The sequence below is a fragment of the Augochlora pura genome, chromosome 7 (assembly GCF_028453695.1).
Source record: "Augochlora pura isolate Apur16 chromosome 7, APUR_v2.2.1, whole genome shotgun sequence".
In the NCBI taxonomy this organism is placed as follows: Eukaryota; Metazoa; Arthropoda; class Insecta; order Hymenoptera; family Halictidae; genus Augochlora; species Augochlora pura.
Genome location: NC_135778.1, coordinates 31,358,576 through 31,372,857, shown reverse-complemented (window position 1 = coordinate 31,372,857; position 14,282 = coordinate 31,358,576). Strand labels below are relative to the sequence as shown.

General features: G+C 38.6%; 1 protein-coding gene across 1 annotated transcript in view; it reads left to right on the top strand.

The window, feature by feature from the left end:
- Mgl (low-density lipoprotein receptor-related protein megalin) overlaps positions 1 to 14,282 on the top strand; it is a 40,986-nt gene that overhangs the window by 10,718 nt on the left and 15,986 nt on the right. The window contains exons 2-6 of the mRNA XM_078187008.1: positions 12,205 to 12,330; positions 12,775 to 12,906; positions 13,180 to 13,434; positions 13,508 to 13,762; positions 14,068 to 14,184. Coding sequence (XP_078043134.1) covers positions 12,205 to 12,330; positions 12,775 to 12,906; positions 13,180 to 13,434; positions 13,508 to 13,762; positions 14,068 to 14,184 — 885 coding nt within the window. The remainder of the gene's footprint in view (positions 1 to 12,204; positions 12,331 to 12,774; positions 12,907 to 13,179; positions 13,435 to 13,507; positions 13,763 to 14,067; positions 14,185 to 14,282) is intronic.

Here is a 14,282-nt window from a genome sequence, read left to right as displayed (position 1 = left end):
CCTCCATCCTTTCCTCCTCTTCATTTCTTTGTCTCTATGTGTCCTGCATGATCGCCTTCCCGCGATACCGTGCCCTACACTCTTTCTATCTAGTGACTTCTTCTACCAAAAATCTTCCTAGCTTCTATCTAATCCTCCTTATCTATCTGAACTGTTCTTCCTCCAAAGTCACAGACTTTTAACAGTTCTTAGCAACTAACCTCGATTCGCCGTACGATTTTTCCATAAAAACCGACCTGTTTCAGTCACCGAAACCTGTAAGTAAATGTAAGTTTCATATCAACGTATTTCTCATTCCAACAAAATGGTAAAGAATAATTTGCATTTAAGTGGAGACTCGCCAGAGAAAACTTCGAGTCACTTGATATAATCGGATATCGAAAACGAAGTAATTATGATTATAACTACTGATACGAACCGCCGGGATGATTGAAATATCATTTGCATTTGTACAGTGAAGGTTGAAAAAGCAAAAGAAAACGGAGAGAGCCTGGTTATGATTTTCGTGAAACGAAAAAGAATTTGCTTATTTGACATTCAGTGGAAATCGGTGGTAATCTTAACGATCGAAATGTGCAACTCGCATAATCAGCAAATGCCAAGCAATTAGCAAACATTTAATACGCGTGAAATTTCCGGAATTAAAAAAATAACTGAAACTTATGCTAAATTATATGGACTCTCAAAATCACAATGAAAACAAAATATAATTATTGATAGAAATTATCAGGGTCTAACTGTACTTAAATTTACTCTTAGGTAAAATATTCTTAAATTAAAGTGGACCTCTTTTTATAGCATCTGGCGGTGAAATTCGAGCTCGGGGTCAGCATTATTATTTTCGCATGCAAAATCGAGAGAAATAGCTGAACAGCTCGATAACAGTTGAATTCGAAATCAAATGCAGCTCTGTATTCCGGTAACGGTGTTGCCGGGACACGGTGAAGCAACGGGCCGAGTGAATTATCAAAGAGAAAATGAACTGGTTAAAGTTTACGCGGTGAGCTGACATTAAGAGTTGCAAGTCAGTCAGCGGGAATCCAGAACCGCTAGATTCGCGCTATCCAAGCTCTCTTGTAGTCCCATGGGTGAAAGTTTCAGTTTCCCACGCGATCAGCCCATGGACGAATCAATGGCATCCGTGTGCTCTTGTGGGCTCCGTCCGTCTAATTGTAAATACTTCTTGAATCGTTCCATTCAGTTATACCTATTTACGTCCTATGAACAGCTCGTCTCGTCTTATTAATATTCAACCTGCATCGTGAACAGCAGAAAGTTGAAAGTTGGAGTCCAAGAAACGTCGTTTCAACAAAATTATTCCCTCGGAACAGTTTTATGGTACCTCAACCCTTGTTTGGCGGGCGTTAAGTCCATTATGACCTAAAATTAAAAGCTTCCATTTAAATCTGAATTTTGTGTTAGCGTTTTTAGTTACCAACTATCATGTTGATTCGAATAAAAGGATTAACTTTGTTGCGACTAGTATTCGGTAGAAATGTACTAAAATAAACGATACAAGTTAACCCTAATCTAACCGAGATATCCGGCAGTCCGACCAGGTGTCACAAGATGACTGACAAGTGCCAGTGGCACCGCGGTGATGTATTTACAGCTGAAAGGCCAAAAGCCGGCAGCAGAGGAAATGATTTCCGCCACAAGCACGGACGTCCAGTGTTAACATAAAATAAATATGATATACATTGGATCAGTGGCAAGAGAGACTTCGGTTTGCCTGAATTTCGTTCTCGTCACGGTCCCGGAACCGTTCTGCATATCGTGTCATCGTCCCTGTATAAAAACACGCGGCAGTTATGGTCGCGTCGACGCGACGGGGTCAAAGGTTGGAGAAGTCTCCGGTGTGTGTTGAGTAAACACGACACAATGGAGAAGTTCAGTGAGCAGAAACACAGCCAAACACACCGTGGTAAATGTGAATCGACGCTGGACGACCTGGAAACCTTTACGGAGGCGCATCGAAGCCACGATCGGAGAATATCAACGAGAAAGAATGCGAATGCCAGGACGAGGCTCTCGCGCATCGACTCTATTCAAAATTCCTCGGTTTTCTTCCCCTCAAGAGTCCGACGAAGAACACTCCTCCTTTCTAATTTACGAGCGAGGATGCGCAAGCCCGTTCCTCGGATATGCGAGTCACACGGGGACCATTTCGGGCTTCGTGTTCCCCCTTTGTACCATCAGGTCCCGGGAAGAACGTGTCGCGACGCTCTTATATGGTCCCCGGAGCTGTTTTGACTCCAAGGACCGAGCTAGGGTCCTTGTTTTGACTTGTGGACGGTCCACGCTGTGCAGGACAATTGCAGGATGATTTTATTCCAGTTTATGTTATCATGCAGCCAGCCCTTTTAGTCTCTTTGCCCAAAAACAAACCGTAATATGTGGATAATTGCTCGGACCGAGCTGCAGCGTGAATATACCCGGTAGTCCTCCCCACCAGTTAACCAAGCTCGACGGTCAAATAGTGTAACCTGACCCATACTCGAATGTCAGTGTGACAACATCAAATCCGACTGCGGATTCTCTTTGATTTTTGATATTTTTTCCATTGTATCCGTGCCGTATTTACAAATACGATATAATTAGAATTATATTTTTCTATTGTATTGCATTCACTATTTCGGCTATTAGAATTTACTAAAAAGATAAAAATGCTTGAATTTCGTCATGTTTGATCTTTCTATAAAAGATCAAGAAAAATGCAGAATTATAGTGGTCGAAGTATCGTTTAATAAAATTAAAAATAAAAAGGCTTCATAATTATATTAGCAAAGGAACGTTTGTAATTGACAACAAGTGGTTCGGAGTATTGTAAAACTTTCGTTAATCTGTACAGTGTCTTGAAAATTGTTATGATAAAGGGGAAGTGACGTATTCGGAGCTGTTCGAACGCTGACGCCGTTGTTGGCTTCATAAAACGGAATCGAGACTAACGAAAGGAAGTTCGCGGTGTGTGCTATGATGGTTGGAATTGGAACGAGCATACAATGAACGCTCATTGCTCGAAACCGAATCGTCCCAGAGACACGGGATCGTTCACTAGATTGCGTTTTCTAGCTAATATAATTAGCTGTCGAACGCTGGAATGTCTGACGATCGAGTGAAACGAGCTGGGTCACTTCCGACCCACAATAAACTTACTATCCCATATGCACTAAGCTCCTATCAGTTCCGCCATTCCTATTGCATCTTGTCGTTTTGAACTTCCTAATACTTTCTTTTCGTAGTATAATATTATTAATTAATTAACACGCCTATTATTATTATTATTATTATTATTATTATTATTTTTATTACTATTATTATTATTATTATTATTATTATTCGTTTCATTTTCAAATTAAAAATTCATAAGCATGAAGAAAATTTTGGAAAGAAAACGTTGTGAATATAATTTTGATTAGAATATTGTTCGCGGACCGAGACTGTTCTGATTGAACCGAGCAAGTTGGATCAACGAACGATGGCGTCGATCGAGACGCACGTAAATAGGTGTGCCATTCAACCGTTCCACTTATACCTACTGTACTCGTAGTACGTGTCTACAAGGCCACGGAGAGACGAATGCTCGATTAATACCATGGGTGAAGGGAGCTTCTTAACACGTTAAGCGCTACGCGCCGGTCCCTAGATTTTCTGTTCGGACCGCGTCGTTCCCTACGGACCGACGACATATTTTTCATTCTTCTATCGCAGCGAATGTGTCGGTCCTTGCGTTCTTGTGAGACTGAACATTTAAATTATGCGATATCAGTTTTTGTTTGGTCAATCTGGACCGAAAAGTCTACCGTCGATTCCTAGGGACCGGCGCGTAGTGCTTAACGTGTTAAGCGACGTCCACAGCGCAGTGTTTCGAACCCGATTAATCTTCGATTTCCGATCCGTAGCAACAATTATTTTCATCTCCACCTACGTTAAACCTCTTGCATTTCTTGGAACAGATCCAATTCTAGTTCCATAGATCTCCACATTGCCGGGTCAATTTGTTGTATTAGCTATTCGCGCCTTTTTCTATCGTAAATTTGCAATTTTATACGTGGCGACACCTGTGCGAAAATGTCTGAAATCGAGAGCAGTTGCAGGGTCGATAACCCTGTTCATTGTTTCTTTAAATTTAATTCGGATCAAGGATCGAGTCAATTTATTTAATCGAATAGCTACAAAACGATTTGTAAATGATTTCTATTTTAATGGCGTGAGATTAAAGTTGTACGATGTATGTCACGTAATTTCTTAATCGTTTTCTGCTGATCTATTGGACATGTATTGTTAGAAAAAAGATAACAGACTCCTCGGTGGTCCTTTCTTGTGTAAATGGAAGATTTCTTTTCGGGGTTACAATGGACCGCGTTCGAAAGCCCGCGAAATATTTGAGTTTCGTAGGCACACGTGACTAAGTTTCTTTAACGGTTCCATTGGCGGCACCATGTACAGGGGTGCGTTGCAAGGAAGCGACGAGAAGCACAAAAACCTCTTTCCTTTTCCCTCGGCGTTTCTTTATGTCGAGCGATACTTTTGTGGGACTATGCCGCGCGGCCATAAGCGTCGCGAGAGGAACGAATTCGTCTCTAGTGCCATTTAAGGGCACGCTTTCTACGAAACAACAACGAATTACCATTTACACGAAGCACGGTGATCTGAAAAACGGTGTGTCGTCACCGAAATGAAAAATTTGTTTAATTATCTCTTAATTATGAACGTAGTAAAATTAGCGCAATGTTCACTCCCATCTATAACTCATTAGAAACTTACTTAATTTCAAGAGAATGTAACAGCTTGGACTAGTAATAGATATTCGGTTTAATAACTCTTGCAAGGCGGCAGCTAGATCCATGTTGACCCAGAATATATTTAAATCGTTCATTTAATTACTTAATTTTCGAATTAGTGAAGAAAGCTCAAAATTATTATACACGTCGTCAATAGTACAATTGTGAAAATGGTTCGCCGTACGAGAGCTAATTAATTTTATTTATATGCAATGTAATTTGTATCCAAGCTTCGTCTAACCTTTGTTCCATAAATCTTTCTCTGATATTGAATACGTTTCTGCCCTATCCATCCCATAGTTTCTCGATCGGATACGAATAAGGAGATTGGAGAGGTTAGATCATAAAGTGTACATCATCATTATCTTCCAGAGCTTGCAAGTAGTTCTCGCATATTTTTGCTGTAACAATAATTCTTTAGATAAATACTTTCACGAAACAAAAATGCAACGAAACTCAGCAATAAAATGAATTCAAGCAACTATATCTGCGGTTTAATTATTTTCCTCAAAATAAATGTTCGATGACTTATGGACGCGGGTATAGATATTTAAATAAAAACTTCTGTAAAATGCGATATTTTATTACTGATTATTTAGCTAGGGATTGATTCATTAATGTCCTCATGTTATTGGAATTTCCATGATCCTGACATCTGGTGCTACTCGTAAGTAACGTCGACTGACACGTCAAAGTTCATTGGGTCAATTTCATGTTCTTGACGGGCCTATAACGCAATTTGGGTAATTACTATAGTCTGCCGCTTAAATTGACACCTGGGTTACGCCAACGAAAGCTGTCGTATCTCATCAGCATTTGTTTAAAAAGATTTGCATTAGAATTTCGGAGCTCTATCGATAATTGCATATTCGCAGACAATGGACTTATGGATATTCGAACAACGACTATTTAATATGTAGAGAGAAACTCTGTAACCAGTCAATAAACGTTCTAGGGAATTTTTAAATATGGACAGATAAACAGGTTATTTTATTCGATTTTCACTAAACTTAGAATATTATTTCTCTAAGTTACTAAACAAATTTTGAAACGAATTTCTGGTAAATTGATGTTCGAAACACTTGTGAAATAAGTTGCTTGAGAGATATACTCCAAACATAGCTGCAGCAGTTGAAGATGTCGAGACGAAATTAAGGTTATGCATTTGCACCTCGTTTTGTTCTTCAACGATAAAGTTTTCGGGTCATCGTTCTCTCATCATGAGAATCTAGATTGATCGATGAAACTAGGGCAAGGTTGTATTTATCGGTCTGGGTTAGGTCATCCGTTATATGCGATATGTCGTGATTTTTTTTTATTCCATTTCGATCGCAAATTACGCGCTATTAAGCCAGACTTACATGTATAATACTCTAGCTTTTACTACACTAGGATCGTTTCCATGACTACACCGCACTAGAACCATTCGTCATTTAATAATTCGTATTACAGTAATTTAATTTGAGCGTATAAATCTGTCTATGAAAATGTAAATTTTCATAATCGATGTTCAATTACTAGTGTAGATAAACTACATAGTAAGATGCATTGAAAATTCGTATAATGAGACCATGTTTCGACGGTGCATATAAAGGAAAAGAAATGCAATGAGGTCAGCGACATTCGACGTCAGCAATTAAGGATTAAGACAGATCCTCGTCACCAATTCACGTTTCAAAAACGATCGGCAATGAGTCATATCGAATTACCAGGTCACTGTGACCCAAATAAAAATCATTGCTTTTAAAAAGATACTTGACATAGTAACAAGTTCGGTGGATATCGCCATTCTTGCAGAGAAGCTATAACTGCTGTTATCCTCAACTTGCCCTAGGCCAATTAAAAGTCCTAATCCAATGAGATCCAATTAACTAGAACCGTTTTGAACGTCAGACTTTTAAATCAAATGATTAAAGGTTAGTTAATCGAAATTACAGAATTAGTTTTATATCATGTTACATCTAACATTAAAAGGCATTAAAAAGAAATCGTTCATAAATTGAGAGACCATTGCTGTCTCTTCGAGGTCAGTGCTCCGTTCGATTCTATAATTCCAGACTTTTTGTAGCAGACTGTACGGCCGATTAGGCTAGGTGTTACCCAGAAATTACCCTAAACCATGCGAATCTGTGACCACATGCATTTTCACTAGTGAAAGCAAGTGATTTCCAACAATTGTAATTTTTATGCTCGGATAAGGAGTAGTTACTGTTTTATGACTTCACGTGTAGCACATTACCGAACGACTATGCTCGAATGTGTTCGCCTTCAATCATGCCGGCAAGAAACAACTACGGTAAACGTCTGGAGAATCTCATTTGTCCAAGCTAATGGCGAGAGATATGACCGCACAGATAATTATTTCTTTCACGTCGAACAGTTCAATAACTATTGAATTACATCTCCCAACTGAATCTAATCTTTCGAAATCTAAACATTTCGTCTCGGACCGCTGTTACCGAGTCGCAGCAGTCGTTGTCTCACTACCAATAATTCCGAAAACGTCGAAGGCCAACTGGATGTTAATTTGTGAAAAAAAAGAAGAAATTCAAATTTTATGGTTGTGCTTCCTATGGTGATTTGAGAAGGAATGGGTGGGGGGAGGCTGGCATGACTAATAGCCAAATCAAAGTTAATGACCGATGAACTGTCCAAGGATATGGCCTTGACAAAAAATTTTTTTTGATCCGATACGCTCGATGTACAGTGGCTGTCAAACGCTCTGGATCAATCCGGAATTATATAAGCAGTTTGGAGTTTATTATAATTTAAGACATAATGCATGTAGATATTAAGAAACTGTTGATAGTACATGAGGGAACTTGGACCCATTTCGATTCAGGGCAAAAAATTGTTTAAACTTTTTATTTACACAGTGTTTGTCGGTTACAAAGTGGACAAACATCATGTAACCTGATACACATATTTCGATTGCCTACACAAAGGGGATATATTATCGCGCAGTTTGAACGAAATATGGAACCGCGTCTGGCTGCGAAGGGTTTATGAAATCTAACATCCCTGTACGTATTCATGCTCGGCGCAGGTTGCGAATTTTCTCATCTCTATCGTGAGCGGAGGTGCGCGCTGTGTGTCGCCGCGTGGAGAGGGACAGCGAAGCAGGCCGCGAGAAAACGAGAGACGGAAAAAGAGAGGAGAGAGACCGTAGGGAGGGAGCGGAGAGGACTGGAAAGGAGAGGAGAGGCGAGACGAAGTGCACCGTTCGTACCAGGCGGTGCGCCCTGGTACCGGCGCGGCGGGCAGGCCGACAGACTCGAACAGACTCGGCGAGACTCGATCAGAAAAGTCGTGGAAGAGGAGAGGAGTCGAGGAGGAGGGCAGCCGGAGAAGTGCACTACTCGCCTACCTTCGTTCCTCGCTATGGATCTTTTTTCCTTTTTCTCTCTGTTAGAGCGCGCGCGAGCGAGCGAGATCCTCTCTCGCGACCTTCTCTAGCCGAGAGAGCCTCCTCTTCGCGAGATGATACCCGGACACGTGTTTTTGAATTATTCAGGATCTTCTTTTTTGGACTCCGAGCCTCCTTATTGTCATTTTTCGGCGTTTCTTATTGCTCAAGAAATCTGTATATTTTTTCAACTTGGAAATATTAATTTGTCAATACTGCCCCGTTTTTACGCTGTAACCATAAAAGATATGCGAATGACTCTTGTGTGGGCTGATTCTGTATACTTCCTTGACTTAATGATGTTTTAGACTCATAAATATTTTGGAATTAACTTGAAATGGTGAGCGTCCGAGGCAAGACATAACTACTAGCTACGCTACCGCATACAGCGGATAAGTCAAAATATTCAAAGGCATGTTCGTAGAATCATTTTATCTAACGAGCAACTACGTAGCTATAATTGTTAATGCTTGATGCATCGTTGAAGATGAAAATTTACGCAACAGAAAGGTGATGTAATGAATGAAATGGAAACATTACATTTTCCGTATTCAACGTTTTTCCCCGGATTATCTGCTATAGACATTTAGATTAGACATTTTCTTTTAATCAATAATCCTACAACTTCAGAACTTAGACGTAGATGATGCCGCAATAGGATTTTTCTTTACACCTGCTGTCATGTTTTCCAAAAGTACTAAGTAACGTGCATTGATACTGTTTATAGTTCGAAACATATAATTGGTAGCAATTAAATTGCCCTGTTTCTAACATCACTATGATAATAAAGTGAAAGTTACTTAACACAGAGTATTAAAGTGCTAGTTGACTAAAATCACTATTATTTTCTAAAGCAATTTGTAATTAACATTAGCCCATTTTATACGTTCCATTTTTCTTAACAACAATCTCCATTTATTTAATTAGTGTGACAAAGTAGATTCACATGGTCTACTTTCGAAAAGTACACAGACAGTTATTGGTGTCTGGGTGTACTTGGAAAATATTAAAAGATGACAATGAACAATTTTATTATGTAGTCAGAGAGGACGAAAAAATTCGAACTTTTCAATGTGTTCAAAGAAACGCGCACGGATTGAGATCGTCGTTGCGAAACGTTCACGGAACGTGTCGTCCTCTGTGTCGTTAAATCGGCGATATGCCATTTGTTCGCTTGTTGACGACACGTTGGTTGCTGAACCATGACAAGATTGCTGAAATATTCGCAAATCGTATGACAGCCATCTAAAACGAAAATATTTGTAATATTTTCGCCGGTCGTGAAGATCTCTTGTAAAAAAGACTTAGTTCCTTGGTATCCTCATTCGTGTTTTACTTTCATAAGAGGCAGCTGGAAACTGCAGGATGTTTATGAATTAGTGGCGCAATCTAAAATGCAACGATTCTGCATAAAAATAATGAAACATGTAGAACATAGTAAGCGATAAAATGACCTTCAGGGTCACACTAGGCTTAAACTGCAGGAAATAATCCGTATACTTCATACATCAACAAGGAATAGTAGTATATGCAATAGTACGAAATACTAAAATTATGTCCTTCATTGATGACCCTGTATGACGTTCATGTTTATTGACCTATCAATGTTTCATTTTAAACATTGATAGTCAGCTTTGTTTCATTGAAAAATCTGCAGATAAAAGAAGTGTGCATAACGTCATGGTTGTCTATAGAAGAGCAATACAACTCCTTCTTACATTTCTTCTGCATATTTATCATGTATGAGAAATATATTAATAACTTCGTCGTTAGCGGAAGGATTACTTGCAATATTTCATCTCTTGCGCAACTTTGCATATTTTATTTTTTCCGAAGAAAGCAAAATCTGCATAACAGATTTGGTCATCCCGGATTCGTGTTTTGCCTTTTGAGGTCTACCATAAACCAACTGTTAGTACAACCACTATGAAACCTATCAGCAAAAAAGAAACGTAAAAATTTGTTGAATAACATAATTGTTGTCTCTGTTATCGACGTCAATGCGTCATCGAACGAGAAAGGTTAAGCGTCCTGTTGATGTTATCCTTGAAAGGATGCACATATACGGCAGCTAGGGAACGTGCTAGATAACCGATTCTAGCTAGATTCCATTGAGATTCTATCTGCACGGTGCCAGCCGGTACCGTTCTGTCTCCCATCCATGGTCTGACGTTCTTTCTTCATCCTTTTTATTCTGTAGACATGAAGCCATGATTGGAAACACATTCTACGTTTATCCTCATACAAAAATAAAAGCGTATTCGACAATGAAAAAGAAGAAATCGGGTTATATTCGAATTTGATAACATCTTCTGTTCTCGTAAATTTTAGTGAAAATTTAACTTGCGCTAAAAATTTTGTAATTCCCGCTGTGCAATTACGCGTAATTGTAATTACCCGTAGACATGCAATCTATGATTGTGAACGGCACGTTCACGCGCCCTGAAAAGGCTATGCTTTTCCATTAGGGTTACAGGCGTATTCTTTTTGAGGTTATGCCGCATTTCTATTCTTATGTTAAGTAACGCATACATTGAGCAATTTCCTACATAATCTTTTTCAATTTTTGCGCCAGTTACTTATTATTGAAGATTCGATCTTGGAAGTTGGCTTTTCATTTTTTAAAGTTGGTAAGGCGCCATGCTATCTGGCGACTATATTTTTGTGCTTCACTAAATTTAAAGTTAGTAACCTATATCACTACGCGTAACATGAAATCGTTATTATTAAATGTGTTTTTGATTTTTCAAGAAAAGTTTTATACAGATTCCTAATTGGTCTAGACGTCGCTCGTTTAACCTATTTAAGCAATATCTCCAGCGAAACGGCGTCAAATTAAGTTAATCGAAGCTGTCATCTCGTGCATGGAGATCGTCTTCTACAGTGAAGACTACTTTCATCGCTTTTCGTGCATACCTAACGATTTCTACGCAATAATTGGCTGTTTAGATCGTTTTGTACAACGAACAATTACACGAACCATCGACTGCTATGCATCGATCGATATGAGAGAACGATTTCACCCGGTTTGGATTTCGAACGATTCAAATTGCCCGCGCATTTCGAACGCTCAAAAACTTGTCTTTAATTCTAACTTGTATTTGAATTACTTCCTCCAACTGGGAACAGGTTAGTGGCTATAATCGTTGTCATCCTGTTTGTGAAACGATGCGGATGGAATGCATACGAACAAAAGAAGCTCTCGATCCCGTGAAGCGGATCTTTTCAATCGCGCGTGGCCTAGGATTCTCGCGTTACACCTAGAGAGGAAACCATCAGCATCTGCTGAACCTTTCACCTATCACGCCACAGATGCATTTAGTCACGTTCTGTTCCAAACTGTTGCCGTCAGATTATTTGAACGAATTATAACACATTCTTGAAACGACTCTCCTCTATTGAAACCTTATAAATCCCTAAATTACAATATTCAAAGTTCCGTTACGTACTAGATTGAGCGATATAATCTTTTTCATGATGGCACGTAGCTCGATCCTACCAACCTAGCAAAGTTACAAACGTGCAAATAGTTTTAAATATAGGGTGAACATCGAAAATCATAAAAGTTTTTCTTGTTGCCTTTTAGTTACTACCTTAAAGTTAACAACAAAGAGGCTACATTAATTCTCGACTACTTTCCACCATAATCGATCTCACTAATTTTTCGATTAGATCGGGTTCAACTTCGGTTCATTCTTTGATTAGAATCCCTTTAAGGGGAATCCCCTAGATTACTAAGAAAATGTATATTGTACGACTTCCACTGTGAGATATTTTTTAAATTGAATTATAGTACCTTGCTTTTATTAATTTAGAGGAGTCCTTCTTTTTGGGATTAGTACTTAAAAAGTGTAGATTCCTTAATGGATTCTAACTTTATAGTTTGCATTGCTTAATATTTGAAAATAATAAGAAATCCTGTAGGGAAATAGTGAAGAATATTGGTAAATAATATTATCTTTGTGACTGAATTTCAACGTTAACTAATAATTTACTGTTTGTTTCTTGTTATAGCACCCGATAGCAGCGGATGCGTCGGTAATAGCTACAAATGTCTTGACGGTACTTGCATACCGGCTACCTTAGTTTGCAATTATCAAAAAGACTGCGAAACTGCGGAAGATGAATTCCAGTCATGTCGTGAGTATTATTTTTAATGGAACTTTATTTAATACGAAGGAAAACAAGAGAATAAATGTTACGTATGATGATTGAAACGCTTCCGCATGGAACATTCAAACGTGGTTTCGACTCAAGCGAAGTTTTCCGGAAATTATGCGAAAAAAACTCACGTTTCATAGAAAACTTATAAATGTGATGTATTATGTAACTTTTGATACCTTTTGTTCCTGTAATACACTAGTGCTGTGTGCTAGTCTGCACATTGCTATAGCATCTACATGAATAAAATGGTTTATCATGTATCGTATCTCAACCATTATTGAGAATTATATAACGTGACATTGTCAAGGGTTAGAATTTAGAATCAAATAAAAAAACAGCAGTTTTTTTTAGAAATAGTATAGCAAATACGTTTACTATGTTTTGGTATTCATTTAATGATAAACCAAATTAATTTTCTAGCTCCACCTGAGTGCGATGCTGGACAGATTACCTGTGGTCAGTACATCTTCAATAAGACTTATTGTATACCTCCCCATCAACGATGTGACATGACAGTTGATTGTGTCGATGGGACTGATGAAGCTGGCTGTAGTGAGTATTGACTAATCAGATTCAGTATCCACCTTATTATTTAAAAAATTGATACAGTCGGCAACTTGAATTTATATCAAAATTCTGTTTAAAAATTATTCAAAGAGTTAGATAAGTAAATGTGGTTGGGTATAAATAATTTTATACAAAGAGCTTTCGTTTAGCATGATATTTAATTTATTCAAGATATTTGTTATCTGACATAGTTTGCGTCTAGAACCTACGATTCCCAAAGAAGTAGAATAAAGTTTAAACGATAGAAATATTGTGAAGATTACAGGAAATGCCAACCCGACGACTTCCGGTGCGCTGTCGGTACAACTCCAGAGCTTTGCATCCCAAAGGAGAAGAAGTGTGACGGATACCTCGACTGTCGGAATGGCCGGGATGAAGAAAAGTGTGATACTACAAAGCCTGCCTGCAGATTGGACCAGTTTCGGTGCAACACCACGCAACGTTGTATTGAACAATCGGCTCGGTGCAATTACAAGGATGACTGTGGAGATAACAGTGATGAAGAAAACTGCAGTATGTTTACTCTTCTTTTTGCGAGCCGTATTTCAATGAAAACACTGTACTATACTTGTAAATCTGTTTTCAGGCTTCCCACCATGCTACATGAACCAATTCAGATGTGCCAATGCTTTATGTATACCAAAATCTTATCACTGTGACGGCTTCAAGGACTGCCACGATGGCTCTGACGAGAAGTCCTGCACGGTGACTGTTTGTCCTGGCAATAAGTTCATGTGTCCAAAGGGTGCTCCTGATGATAAACCTTTATGTATCGATCGGTCACAACTTTGCGATGGAAAATCTGATTGCGAAGACGGTGCCGATGAAGATGCTGCATGCTGTAAATATCAGTTTCTTCATTTATTACCTTATCCATGTATACTATTCGAAACTGTAAGATCCCGCATTATTTTAACGCAATAAGAAATAGTAATGCTGTCACTATTATCCTACAACAAATTATAAATGTCGTTATATTGACACCATAAGAAATTACTAACATTAAATCTTCTCTCTTAACTAATACGCTTAAATGGATATATAGAGCAGGTACGTCGATCCTTATCTTTTAAATGTTATGTGCATCATAAGAATTTAGTCCGGATAATAATTCAGTTAATTTAATTATTCTTTATTTCTTTGCAGCGATGGCCCGATGTGGAAATCTAACGTGTCACTACCGTTGTCAGCCGTCTCCAAACGGCGGCGCTTGCTACTGCCCCGAAGGCAGAGTTCTTGCTAATGATTCAAGATCTTGTGTAGGTACGTTTGTCTAACTCTATTGATTCATTAGTTACATTTTATGTTAACCCTTCTACAGCCCTCAGAAAATTTTAGAAAGAAATCTGACGCTATCCAGT